Raw genomic sequence first — 13,869 nt, 5'->3', positions numbered from 1 at the left:
TGTCAGAGTCGCTAGACGGGGGGTCAGACATGGTATCTTGCTCTTCAACACCTTGGAACCTTGTCGCAGGTCACTCAAGTGATCTTTAAGTATTCCGCGAGTAACTTTTGAGTAATGTGGGACTTCACCGCGGACCGGCTATGTGCTTTGCAACGCTTTAGCGGGTCGATCTGGAACTATGGCGCCGGTCACTCAAGTGTTCTGTGAACGTGCCGCTTAGTTCATTTCTACAAAATTGGGTTCGAATTAAGTTTACAAAATTAGGCCGCATCCGATAACTCTTGAGGTGCACATTTTGGTCCGCGGGCCATGGGTGTTGAGCATGAGCACATGCTCGAGTTACGGTATATTAGAGTAAAATGGAATCTTCTAAAGAGAGGCCTTTTTTCCTTGAAAAACGTAACTGGATCGTGATGATGGCGGCAATTTTCTCGTCTACGAGGGGGGGGGGGGAAGCAATGGCTCTCTTCCCCCACTCAAAAATAAACTTCTGAATATATATTTCCTCTATTTGGGCCTTATCACAAGTTTGTGTTGAATATATATATAGTATATATCTCTTATTTCCATCGGATTGGATGGCATCATGTAATCATGTTACCCAGTGTTCCTCTTGGTTAACGTTGTGCGTCCATTTCTCTTCCGTTTCTCTTGCCGTGATCTTTTTCCATAACTGTTTGTAGTAGTTTCGGTTTTTTCCAGTGGAATGGCAATTTCCTTTTCGAGGATGGGGGAGGGGGGGGGGGAGACAAAAAGTCGCTGGAATGGAACGTCGTGATTGGATGATGCGTTCGTTCTCGGTCCAGTACCGTTATGTGTATAATGAGCACGTGTCTTTAACTTATCGGTGTTCGATGAATCAGAAAATTGAATTTGATTCGCCCGCTGTGGATTCCAATCACGTGACACAACCAATATTCTTTTTCCTTATCTTTTTGTTTTCATGACTCGCTTGACCTGCTGGTGTCGATGAAGTTATTAAAGTCGTTGGATTCCGAAAGGGAAAAATGTCGTACGGTCGTTTGATTTAGGACATAAACAGGCCTCAACTCATGTCCCGTGGGACCAAATGTGGCCCCCCCCCTCCCCTCGGAGTCATCTGATGTTGCCCGCGACCTCTCGAATCTAATTCTGTAAAAATTAACTAAGCACACATTCATAAATCACTCAAGTGACTCGCGGTGCAGTTCAATATCACTTGAGTGACCCGCGTCGCATTTACAAGTCACTCAAGTGTCCCACAGCATATTTACTGATCACCAAGTGACCCCCGCAACGCAATTCCAGATCGCTCGTGGTACGCTGCATATTTTCAGATCATTCGCATAAGTGGCATGCGTCACATTCCCAGATCACGTAAGTAACCCGCAGCACAATTCCAGAGATCAATAAGTTCCCAACACATCATATTTACAGATCACTTTCGGGATCAACAATTCCGGATCACCAAAGAGACTCGCGGAACAGATCACTTTAAGTGACAAAAAAAGCATATTTACAGACCTCTTAAGTAAAACGCAGTGCATCATTAAAGCGGACTGCGACACATTTATAAAATCACTGAAATGGTGCACACTCACCCCAAAAGGATGAACACCCTTTCTTAAGGACGAGCATCCCTCGACCCATGTCCCGTGAGCCACGGAGTCATCTCGTGTTGCCCGCGACCTCTCAAAATGAAAAATGAACTACAGACACGTCTCTTATAGTGTCTCAACCCATCTTAGGTGCCTCGCGGTGCAGTTCCGCATCACTTAAGTAACACCCCCCCCCCCCCGTGCCACAGTTCCAGACCGCTTAAGTGACCCGCGGTGTAGTTCTGCATCAGTGGTTTTCAACCTTTGGAAGCCCGCGGCCCGGTTTCATTTATTTTTGTAAGAGGAAGGCCCGTTCAAACACATGATTAACGGAACATGAATGGAGGAAAAGGAAACGGCAGATCAGTCGTGGCCCGGTATGAATGATGTCACGGCCCAGTACCGGGCCGCGGCCCGGCGGTTGAGAAACACTGTTCTACATCACTTACCGTATTCCTCCCTTGTATTGGCCGTCAAGTATCGTGGGAGATCAGCATGACGGGAAATACCCGTGCGAGCGAAGTTGTGCTGGAGTGTGTAGGTGTACTCGCTTCGGGAGTACATATACTAAAGGTAGGAGTGTGTAGGTACCTAAACAGTCTGAGTGCGTATCTAGTGTTACGTCTGAATTCAGTGCTGCCATGTATATTTCAGATTGTGAGTGATGTGTAATGATTGAATATTTGTTGTAGGCCTGTTGCTCTCTGGGACGGGGACCTTCTAACTAGGAGATCAGCAAACACCACCTATAGAGCAAGGCCTCCGCACGCAGCTCGTGACGTCACTGAAGAAGAACATTTCACCTATTGCCATTGGATATAGCAGGTCGACGCATGGGATATCTGTACCTTTTCTTGCAGTATATCCAATGACAACAGGAGAAATGGCCTTCTTCATTGACGTCACGAGTTTCGTGCGGAGGCCCTTGTTCTATAGGTGGTGTTGGATCAGCTCGCATTCGCGCCTCGAAGTTGCGAACTGCCGAAAACCAACTCCGGCTGACCACTACTGTGGCGAGGGCAAAGCTCGAACCCAGGTTTTCATGGTGTGAGTCCTTCATTACGACCACAGCGGCCCATGGCGCATTCCCAAATCATTTGAGTGACCCCCGCGGTCACTTGAGTGATTCGCTGCACTGTTTCCCAGATCTCTTAAGCAGTCCCCGAGTGGCGTCGTGGTAAGGTGCTCGTCCTCGGAAAAGAACATAGATGAAAAGTTCTTTCCCGATAAACCTGAGGCGAACACCGATAGATGGTGCCTTCATTTCCTATCCAACTCGTTCGGTAGTAAATTGCGGTGTGGCGATATCACCGGAGTTGGTGTGCGGTGAAGTAGGTAGATCTCTTAAATGGCCCGTGGCACATTCCCAGATCAATTAAGTGACCCGCTGCATATTTATAGATCACTTTGGAGTGATTCGCGGCACATTTCCTGAGCACTTGAGCTGTCCGTGGTACATTTTCAAATCTCTAAAGTGACCCGCTACAACAGGGCCTGTTTCTCTTATGGCCAAACTGGGCACGTGCCGAGGGCCCAAGATTTTTAGGACCCAGAAATTGGCTGCCCTTTGTTCTGTAGGCACGGGCCCCTCTCCCCCTTTCCATGCCTCTGTTTCAAAGAAAACTAAATAAGAGGAGCCCAGAAAATTCATCTTTGCCCAGGGCCCGAACTTATGAGAAACAAGCTCTTCTGCTGGACAGTTTCATATCACTCAAGTGACCCACGGCACATTTACAGTTTCACTTGAGTGGCCCGTGACACGTTTTCTAACCAGTGAAGCGGCCCGCATTCTCTAGAACGTTGATCACCCTTGATTGTAGGACAGGCATCTTCAACCCGTTGCTCGCGAGCACCATGGTGCTCCCTGTAGCACCCAGAGTGCTCGGTGCTCGTGACCGATTTAGTGCTCGAGAGCACTTGATTTGTGCAACATCTTGCACAAATTGCATTAAGGGATTGAAACCATCCTGATTCCATGCATATGTATGGCAAACTTGGTATAAGGGTGCTCTTCTTTTGGTGATGGGTAAAGGCAGTGCTCGCGACTAGAAAAAGGTTGAAGACCTTTGTTGTAGGATATGGTTCGTTGGTCTGCCGGTAGGTGGCACTGATGTTCGATATGGGGGTAATCAGTACAGTTTATTCTTGTTAAGCTCCGTGTTGCATGGTTTACTTTTTGACACCACTGGTGTGATAAACTTCTTTTTCCCCTCAATATCCTTACTTGTAATCCTTCACGGGCTTAGTTAGGCTGAGTCACATTAACAGAGAAGCAAACGCGAGTAAAGCGCCATCTACCGGTGGCTTTCCTGATTATTATTTATTTTCAATTGAAGTTCCGCTGCATTGTTTTTTGAATAGGAATCTATTTTCCCTGTCACAATTTTGTTCTCGTGGCTTTTTTTTTGATAGCTTTTGTTTTTGTTTTCGGTGAGCACCATGATGGGTCTATAACTTTCCGTATTTGGCAACGGAAATGGGATTTCCTGTTCTTTTTTTGTCTCCATGTCCGTGTATTTTTGCTTCATCACCTGTGACCATTATTACGTGATGCACCTTTTCTTTTATGTGTAACAACACTGCAATGTTGGGGGGTTTCTCGTTCCGGCCAGGAACATTATGTGATGGACACAGTTCGTTGAATTCGACCTTTTGAGGTTTCCATATATAAGGTGTGTCAGGCTCGGAACAAGTAAGTATCGCGATGACTTACGCGTTCAGAAAGCAGATAATAATAAAAGAAAAGTGGCTGGGGTGGTGGGGAGAGAAAGCTATGCAAATAACTTTTGGTGAGGTTCGTGCCTCACAAATTCACTTGAGAAAATTTCTTCAGTATTGAAGAAATATGTATAAGAGTACTGCACTAATGCATGCTTTTTGAACCGGGGAAGCCGAAAAGGACAAGGAGGGCAGAAATTCCTAGAAAAGTAGAGCGGAATTGTGAGTGCAGAAAAGTGCAAGGGTCGAAGAAATTCGGAAAAGGAGCAGTTTTAGAAAAAAGCTCGGGGAAAAAAAAGGTCAGGGGGCACCAATTCAAAAAGAAGCGGAAATTTTAAAAGGAAGAGCAGACAACAGGAAACGGACGGTCGCAGAAATTCTGAAAGGAGGCAGAAATTCAGAAAGCATCAGGGGAAAGGAACAGAAATTTTCAGAGGAGAGTAGAGAGGACGAAAGTTTAGAAAACGGACAGGGTCACAGCAGGGCCGTCATTTCAAATTTTCCTGGGGGGGGGCAAACTTTTTCCACGGGGGGCAAAGAACATGTACTCAATGTATTTATAATTATATATATATATATATACCATTTTTAGTGTATTTTCAAAGGCAAGGGGGGCAAAGGGTGCCCCTGACCCCCCTCTCCACCTAAATGACGGGCCTGGGTCACAGACAGAAATTCAGAAGAAAAAAAAGCAGGTCGCAGAAATTCTAAAAAGAGCAGGAAGGGCAGAAATTTTCAGAAAAGAGCAGGGAGAACGAAAGTTTAGAAAACGAGCAGGGTCGCAGAAATTCAGTATAAGAACAGGAAGGTCAGAAATTTTTTTTGAAAAAGAGCAGGAAGGGGGAGACATTTTTAGAAAAGGGCAGAGAGGACGAAAGTTTAAAAAAACGGATAGGGTCACAGAAATTCTGGGGGGAGGGGGAAAGCAGGAAGGGCAGAAATTCAGAATAAGAACAAAAAAGAGGAAGAAATTTTTAGAAAAGAGCAGAGAGGACGAAAAATTTGAAAAACGGCGGCAGGGTCGCAGAAATTCAGAAAAAGAGCAGGAAGGGCAAAAAATTTTGAAAAGAGCCTCGGAGCACCTATTTGTCCTGGGGGGGTGGGGCGCATGATGCTCTTAAAATAGTCCTGCCACATATTTTTGCCAAAAAAAACTTTAATACAATTCAAGTAAAGATTATTCTCTTCGCCATATCCGATCAAATGTGAAAATTTCGTTCGCTATGTCCGTTATGAGCCGGGTTCGCAATAGTGGGGGTTTGCCTGTAATTGCCTTAATCATCATCTGCCATAGTTTGAACGAAACATTATGCAGTACTCGGCTGCAGCCTACGCTTTGTCGTGAGACATTTCTCGTCGATGACACACACCGACGAGAAGCTCTCTCTCTCTCTAGAATCCTTCCTTCGTGAATCTCCAACTGCGTTAATTAATGACTTCGGAATAAGGTCGTAAATTGAAAAGGCCGCCCACTGTTTCCAAAAACTCCCCCCTTCTTGCCTCTGGGAACTGTGATAAATGGTTCGAACACCAGAGAAGCTCCTGTCAAATAACACACATCAAACGCCTGTTTATTTTTACAAGAGGCAATTTGGCCGCCTCGAGACAATTCACAAATTACTTGGGGAAGGGCACGTCCGGGGCCGCAACTCGCGGGAATATAGCGAAGTTTCTTTTGGCAAAAAATGTTGCAACAGCATCGTCATCATCATCACAGGTCATACATGCTAAACCCATGGCTTGAAAAGGGGTCCTCGGAGTTTTAAGGGGTGGCAAATTTTACTAATGAGGGACTAAGAAAATTAAGTCATGATATGGAAGAATGACGGTAAAATTTTATAACCGTGAATCCGCCTCTGCCCAAAAAGCGAAATTAGGTCTGCTAGTGACCTACAGACTTTGCAAGCATGTGGGTAAACAAAAGAGTGATCAACAGAGTGGCCTAGAGCGTGCGCAAGCATGTAAATGACCTAACCAGTGTGGAAGCATGTGAATGACCTAACCAGTGTGGAAGCATGTGAATGACCAAACCAGTGTGGAAGCATGTGAATGGCCAAACCAGTGTGGAAGCATGTGAATGACCAAACCAGTGTGTAAGCATGGGAATGACCAAACCAGTGTGGAAGCATGTGAATAGCCAAAAGAGTTCTAGGTCACTCTTTTGGCTATTCACATGCTTTCACTCTCTAGGTCGAGTGTGTAATCATGAGAGTGACGCAGACACGTCTTGAACATGAGAGTTTGTGAGCATGTGAGTAACCAAAAGAGTACGCAAGCATGTGAGTGACCAAAAGAAGTACTTACAGACACAGGCATATTTACAGGCTAGAAAAACCAAGCTGGTTCGTGGCACATGGCGGCGAATTCGAGGAATGAGTGATCAAGAAAATTGGACTAGAATGAGCGAAGAGAGGCAAAATTCGTGTAGCCCACAGGCGGCAAAACCATAAATAATCCTCTGATTATTCCCCGGTTTCGGAATGAGCATCACTGCAGACCATGCTCAATGGCTGATTTACGGAGACAGTTTATGATTCCTCCCCCCATGACCCATGGGCGGAGATGCGGAGATATGGAGGAGCATGGGTGGAGTCGACCGATCTAATGTATATGTGTATATACAAGTTGTATAAATTGACATCATCATCATCGTGCCCCCCCCCAGACTTCCAAGTCTATCTCCGCTATGCCCCCCCCCCCCCCCGTTATGAAACAGTTTCCCAAATTTTGCTTAGCATTCTTATCCTATCAAGGGAATATGCTTTCACTAACGTACGACAAAATCTGAACTTTCCGATACTTTCCATATTATTAATGGCAACAAAAATTATTCTGGTTTTTTTGAATGGTACACCTTGATCTATAGGTCTCTCACTTGCCGGACGAGTGCTTTACCGACTAAGCTATGGAAACAGATATACTTATATACGCTCCAAGGGAGAAATATTCTATGTTGAAAGGCACCGTACATGGAGGGAAGCAGGAACTAATAGCTCGTGAATGACATAGGCCACCAGATGGCGGCAAGCGAGAGACCAGGGTTCGAGTCCCCGTGCAGGAAGAGATGAATTTTCTTCCTTGTGATCATCATCTCGAAAAATATAACCAGTCTTTCGAGGAATCTTGTATTAACAAGTGGAGAGGACATTTCTACATATATGATAAAAATGCCGAAAAAGTCTGACCCAAAGCGTATTATATTTGGTCTGACCCTTCAATTTCATCTTGGGCTGCCCCTGGGCTCGAGCACATCACCTCTCTACCCGATTTTCATAAGCATTCTGGTAATGGCGCTCATAAATTTAATGAAATGTCTTTTCTTTCCATTACAGGGGTGAAAAGACGGAGTTGTTGACGGACGAGCTGACGGTGGCCGAGAAGAGGGTCGAGCTCATAAGGCAGTCATGCCAGAACAGCGGTAAGAAGCTCTCCTCTTGCATGCAAAGGCTCGCTGTGGAGGGTGCCTCTTCAGACAGACGATCGACGGTAAGTCAAATCGTGGTGTTTACCTGTTATAAGAACGTGGCTGTGGTATCCTCCTCTTAGGAAGGTCGTTACCTCGCTATATAGTTTAATAAACACTCTAAAATATGAAATTAGTCCAATGCAAATGTGGCTTAGTAATGTTGGTGAAGAAGATAGATATTCAAAGCGCGCATATTAGGTCATCATCTGGCGGGAAAATGTCAGTGTATTTGAGCTATAGGCTAAGTTAGGTCTGGCGGTCCATGTACGGGTCCCGTTCAGTACTTAGGGGTCATTAAAGTATTACGACGGGGGGGGGGGGTTTCGGATTTGCTGACTTTCGATGACGAGGGGGGTTTGAAGGTTGCTTACGTCATCAACCACTCCTTTTTGAAGATATGAAATATTCTAAGCTGCTGACGGGGGGGGGGGGGTGTCAGTGTTTTGCTTACTTTTGCTGACAAGGGGGGGAGGGGGTAAAAATGGTTGAAAATCTGCTTACGTAATACTTGAATGGCCCCTTACAAGCTGAAAGAAAAGAAGGTCTATAATAACGTAGTGGTCTAGCCAACACCCCCTATAGATAAGATAATCTTATCTATAGGGAGTGTTGGTCTAGCGCGCTCAACCGGCATGTGAAAGAGACATGGGTTCGATTCCCCGTAGAGGCAGTTGAATTTTCTTTCCTGAATTCGTCTTTGCATCAGCCCAGTTGTTAAAACCTCCGTATTACTTCAAGAGTTCCCTAAAACACCGATATTACTTCAAGAGTTCCCTAAAACATCGATATTACTTCAAGGGTTCCCAATGTTCTAACATTATTATTTCAAGGATTGCTTAGAACATAGTAGCTAAGGTTCCCTAGACCATGGATGTTTTCCACGTAATTCATAAGCTTCCCTGGACCATGTATATTTGCCAAGTGATTCCTAAAGTCTTCCCTAGCCCATTCATATTTTCTAGGTGATTCCCAAAGCTCCCAAAGCCATGAATAGTTTTCAATTGAATCCCAGGATTCCTTAGATCTTCTTTCTAACTACCCTTTGAATTCACTTAGAAATCTGTACAGTGAAACGGTTGCTCCTGGATGCGAGGGGTACTGGTTTGAAACGTTTGAGCCATTATAAGAAAATATGGTAAGGGGTGGGGGCACGTGTCCCCAGACCATAAGTATCCTAGATCTAGGTGATTCCTAAGATGCTTCGACCAGTGTTTTTTAACACTTTTTAACACTTTTTTAACACCGCGGAATGAATAATTGTAATGACTGAATAATAATAAATAGCAGTTGAATAATTTTGCTAGCCGGCGATTACGGAAATAATTCGTGATCCGCCGGAAAAATGGAAGAAATGATCCGCAGACAGGCAAATACGGATTGGTAGAGGTAATTGAACAATTTTAGCGGACCGGCGGAAATAAAAGAAATCATTTGCGGACCTTCAAAAATAATTAGGAGGAAAAAATACAAATAGAAGAAATAAATTTACGGATTCTGTAAAAGCAGTTGAGCAATTTTGTGGACTGACGAAGCAATAACTTTGCGAACCGGCAAAAAAAATAAATAAATGGGGGAAATAATTAGTGGACGCTCTAGTGAAAAGCAAGCAGGGAAAAAAAAGGAATAGGAAAAATAATTTTTGCGGACCGGCAAAAAATTAAATTTATGAAGCCAAATAATTTTGCGGACAAGCAGTTGAAGGACACCGCACAACCATGAATGTGTATTTTCCAGATAATTCCTAGAACATGGATACTATTTCAAAGCTTTCCTCAAATAATTTACGGCTCAGCTCCCCAAATCTGGGGCCCTAGAATGTTCTGAGGGTAGGCCACGGCTGCAAATCGAGTGGAAGGAAGGGGAACGAAAGCGGACTGCAGAGAGCTGAGGAAAAAAAAAATACGGGTGTCAAAATATGGATGAAAATAGTGGGACTATTCTTAGAACTCAGTTAACCCCCCTACTAGAGGGAGCGCGACAGGTGAGGCTCCATCCCGGAGGCCCGGATATTGACCTCATTTATTAATTCTTTTCAACCTTTAAATTTGCTGAGAAAACCATTCAGTAAATAATATCTCGCTTCTGAATGGTTGGGGGGGGGGGGGTCCTGGTCATCATTTGATCTTTTTTTGTCGCACCGCGGTCATTTTTCTGCACACGAGGGCTAATTAGACCGGGATCTACAATTTATTGCCGATTCCGAACGGCTGACTTTTTTTTATACTCGCCGAGAGGTTTGTGCGCTAACCCCCTCGATGCGGGACACCCTGCGGTAGCAATATTTTCTGTGGTCATGTCGCCGTTTCTGTTGTACCCCTGTGTCGGGAAAGTTTTCTGACAAAGATGAACCGGGTATCGAACTCGCGACACCTCTAAACATCCTTTGGTACTTTGGGCGAGTATCTTATCGACCCGGGCTACCTCGCCCCGGGGGTCCTGGTTCTAACCATTTAAGAGGCAATGACGAGATATCTCGCCTCCACAAAAGCCTGTTATTTCAGCACTAACAAGCTCGGGTGTTTTATAAACTTGATTTCTCTATGGAAAACTTTTCCCTATGCCCCTTAGTCTGCAACCACTTCATTAAAAAAGATATGGCATTTTGGCGGAGGGGGGTTAGTGATTTCTAATTGCCGCTTGAAGAGTTAATACGGTGGTTCTTAACCTTTTTCCCATCTCCGTACAGCCAGTGCAATGCGACTTACCCCTTCCCACACCCTCTTGGATAATTAGTTTCTATTCCAGGGGGTTCTTAACCTTTTTCAGCGCAAGATCATCTTCCCGACCCATAGGGCTGTTTGTTTCTCGAAATTAAGAGAAACCAGTGACGCAATAAGGACATGCATTACTAAAAGGACATGAAGTGGATTTGTACGACTCATCTCGGAGGCCTCTACGAATCAAGTTTGGGTCGTAACGCATAGCTGGAGAGTCTTTGGCTTCAAGTGGATTTGTACGACCCATCCGCGAATCAAGTTCGGGGTCGTGACCCATGCCTCTAAGGTCCCTGGCTGGTGGTGGATTTGTACGACCCATGTCGGCAGCCCTAGCGAATCTGATCTAGATCATGATCCATAGCTCGAGAGTTCCTGGCTGTTAGTGGGTTGGTGACCCGTGGCTCAAAATCCCTGGCTGTAAGTGAATTTGAAAGACCCATCTTCGAATCAAGTATGAGTCGTGTGACCCTGGCTGTTAATGGATTTGTGCGACCAGTATCGGAAGCCCTAGCGAATCAAGTCTGGATCATGATTCATAGCTCAAGAATACTTGCCCGTAAGTAAGTGTGTTTCATGACCCATCCCGGAAACCGATACAACAATATACAGGGTGTCCTGTAAGTCTTAATGCGGCCTTTATCTCATCAATCGTTTGCATAAAGATATGGTTTCAATTGAAAAAATGCTCAAAGTATGTTCAGAAATCACTCTGTACACTAGGTTTGAGAGTGGAAATGCATTGTGTAACTGAATTAAAGGAAATCTATATTTTTGTATGGACACACTGTCCTAAAAATTAAACCCCAGTTAGAGAGAAAGTTGTTGTCCTGTCTCTTCCGAGGCCAACAAGAAAAATTCCACGTTTCTAAGTGCAATATTTGCTGAGATATTCGAGGTGCTGCAACAATGTAAATAAACCACAAAATGTGTTTTGGATATTAATGGCGTTTTTAATCGGAGAAGGAACTTTCGCAACGCGAATTTCATGCCCCGAAATGTGAGAAAATGACCGGAAAAAGGGAAAAAGATAGCCAAATTTCTATCACTTTGGTCCCCCCCCCCCGAACGAAATTTCTGGCTACGGGCTTGCCTGCACCCTCGATTAAGAACCACTGTTCTAGATCGCTATCTTACCTGGTCCCGCACTCAGTCTTTCGGTCATTTACAGGCCCCACCTGTATTTACTTACCCACTGTTTGGTCACTCTCGTGCTTACACATATTCCATGTCACTCTTTTGGATGCTCACCGACTTGGTGGTCTCTTGCTCTCTAGGTTGCACTCTGTGTCACTCTTTTAGGCGCTCACTGAACTGATCCCTTGCTTCCTAGGTCACACTCCGTGTAGCTCTGTTGGACGCTCACTGACCTGGTCTCTTGCTCCCTAGGTCACATTTTTGGTCACTCATTGATCTGGTCCCTCGCTTTCTATGGCAGTCTTTTGGTCATTCACTTGCACACACTCTAAGTCACTCTTTTGGGACCTGGCGACCTCTGGTCCCTATTACTTTCTCCTAGCTATTCACATGCACACTGTTTCCGATCACTCACGCTCTAGACCACTCATCTAGACACTCATTGAGCTGGTCCCTTGTCTTCTATTTCAATATTTTTGGTGACTCACTTGCTTGCACATGCTCAAGGTCACTCTTTTGGAACCTACTTCACCACATACCAACTCCAGCCTTATCACTGTACGCAGTTCCCTGCCATTCACGAGTTGGATTGGAAATGAAGGCGCCATCTATCAGTGGTCGCCTCAAGCTCATTAGAGAAAATATCTTATCTCTATTCTTTCCCCGGTTCGAACCTGGGACCTGACCAACCTTCGCGGTTGCAGACGAGCATCTTATCTCCATGCCGCTCTCTTTCGGACCTACTGCTCTTCTGACCATTCACATGCATGCACACTGTTTTTATCACTCACATGCTCTAAGTCACTCATATAGTTGCTCAATTGAATTGATCACTCATTCTCTAGGCCAACCTTTTGGTCAATCTCGTGCTTACACACTTATTTTGGTTACTCACATGCTTGCAAACTCTTTTTCTTCCCACACTGATCCAAAGACCCCACTGTCCCTTTCTCTCTTATGCCTGCAAACTCTCTAGGTCATTCACTAACCTAGTTCCCCGCTTTCTAGGCAGAGTCACGGTTTTACCGCCTGTGGGTTACACTAATTTTGCCGCCCTTCTCCCGTGTTCTACTAATTTTCTTGACCACTCAATCATCAAATTTTGTCGCTGGGGCCTGGGACGATTCTTACCATTTTTTGTTCCTTTCACACTATGAATTACCTATAAAAGGGCCCATAAAAATCTGACCTGGGCTATAGCTCTCTAACCCCCCCCCTCCCCCCCCCCAGTAAATATTCCTCTGGAGGAGTGGGATGATAAAAAAAAGATTCTTACATCATGATATTTTTTCCCAGGTTATGCCTAGAAGTTTCTTCCGTGCCTAATTAGTGTGTGGTTCTTGTTCTTTTCAGAAGAAAATACCGGAAGCACAGTTGGCGCAATGCATGGAAGAATGGGGCCTGAACCTTGGTGAAGGATCTATCTTAGGGTGAGGAATGAAACATTCTTATTGCGCATTTTGATGATTTGCCATGTGTATTACGCAAGTGGTGATTAATATTGGCTTTTTTTTTACGTTCAGGATGACGATGGTCGACTGCGCTCGAGTCCAGGATGCCCTCGCAAGTGACCTATTGGCATACAAGCTCTCAGTCGAGGAAGCTGTGGTTGAGCCATTGCAAAACATACTCAAGGTGAGTTGACGGATCTGAACAAACTTGGCGTGATATCTTTTTTGGTAAGGACACTCTTTTGATTTCTCTCTCACCTGGTCCTGTGCTCTCTGAAGAACACTCTCTAGGTCACTCTTTTGGTCATTCACATGCTTGCACAACCTCTAGGTCACTCACTCATCTGGTTTCTTTCTCTCTAGGTTACTCACATGCTTGCACACTGTTTTGGTCACTGTCACCCATGCATTGGCAAACTCTTTATGTTACTCTTCTGACCACTCACAGACATGCTTGCACATTTTCTTGGTCATTCTTTTGGTCGCTCACAGACACAGGCGGAGATAGACTTGAAAGCCTTGGGGGGGGGGGCACGATGATGATGGCTGGAGGAGCATGAGGATGTCCATTCATAGTTATAAATATTCATTAGATCAGTCAGCTATACCATTGCCACTGAGGGGAAATTCTCCCCCCCCCCACCACATCTCTGCTCATGTTCACAGACCTGGTGACCTGCTCTCTAGTCACATGCTTGTGTATGCTCCATGTTACTCTTTGGTCACTCACTCATCTGGTTCCTTTCTAAGTTACTCACATGTTTGTACATTGTTTTGGTCTCTCACATATTAGCAAACTCTTTATG

At 44.9% G+C, this 13,869-nt stretch overlaps 1 protein-coding gene across 1 annotated transcript in view; it reads left to right on the top strand.

Annotated features, from left to right (window-relative positions):
* LOC149070889 (rho GTPase-activating protein 44-like) overlaps positions 1-13,869 on the top strand; it is a 73,777-nt gene that overhangs the window by 41,031 nt on the left and 18,877 nt on the right. The window contains exons 2-4 of the mRNA XM_089248503.1: positions 7,628-7,781; positions 12,966-13,042; positions 13,136-13,247. Of these exons, the coding sequence (XP_089104629.1) occupies positions 7,628-7,781; positions 12,966-13,042; positions 13,136-13,247 (343 nt within the window). The remainder of the gene's footprint in view (positions 1-7,627; positions 7,782-12,965; positions 13,043-13,135; positions 13,248-13,869) is intronic.

This window comes from Pholcus phalangioides, unplaced genomic scaffold, assembly GCF_987345545.1.
Source record: "Pholcus phalangioides strain wild (caught in Gottingen) unplaced genomic scaffold, Ppha-v1.0 ptg000020l_1, whole genome shotgun sequence".
Taxonomy (NCBI): domain Eukaryota; kingdom Metazoa; phylum Arthropoda; class Arachnida; order Araneae; family Pholcidae; genus Pholcus; species Pholcus phalangioides.
Note: the sequence above shows the minus strand (reverse complement) of the source record. Positions and strands in the feature narration are given on the sequence as shown.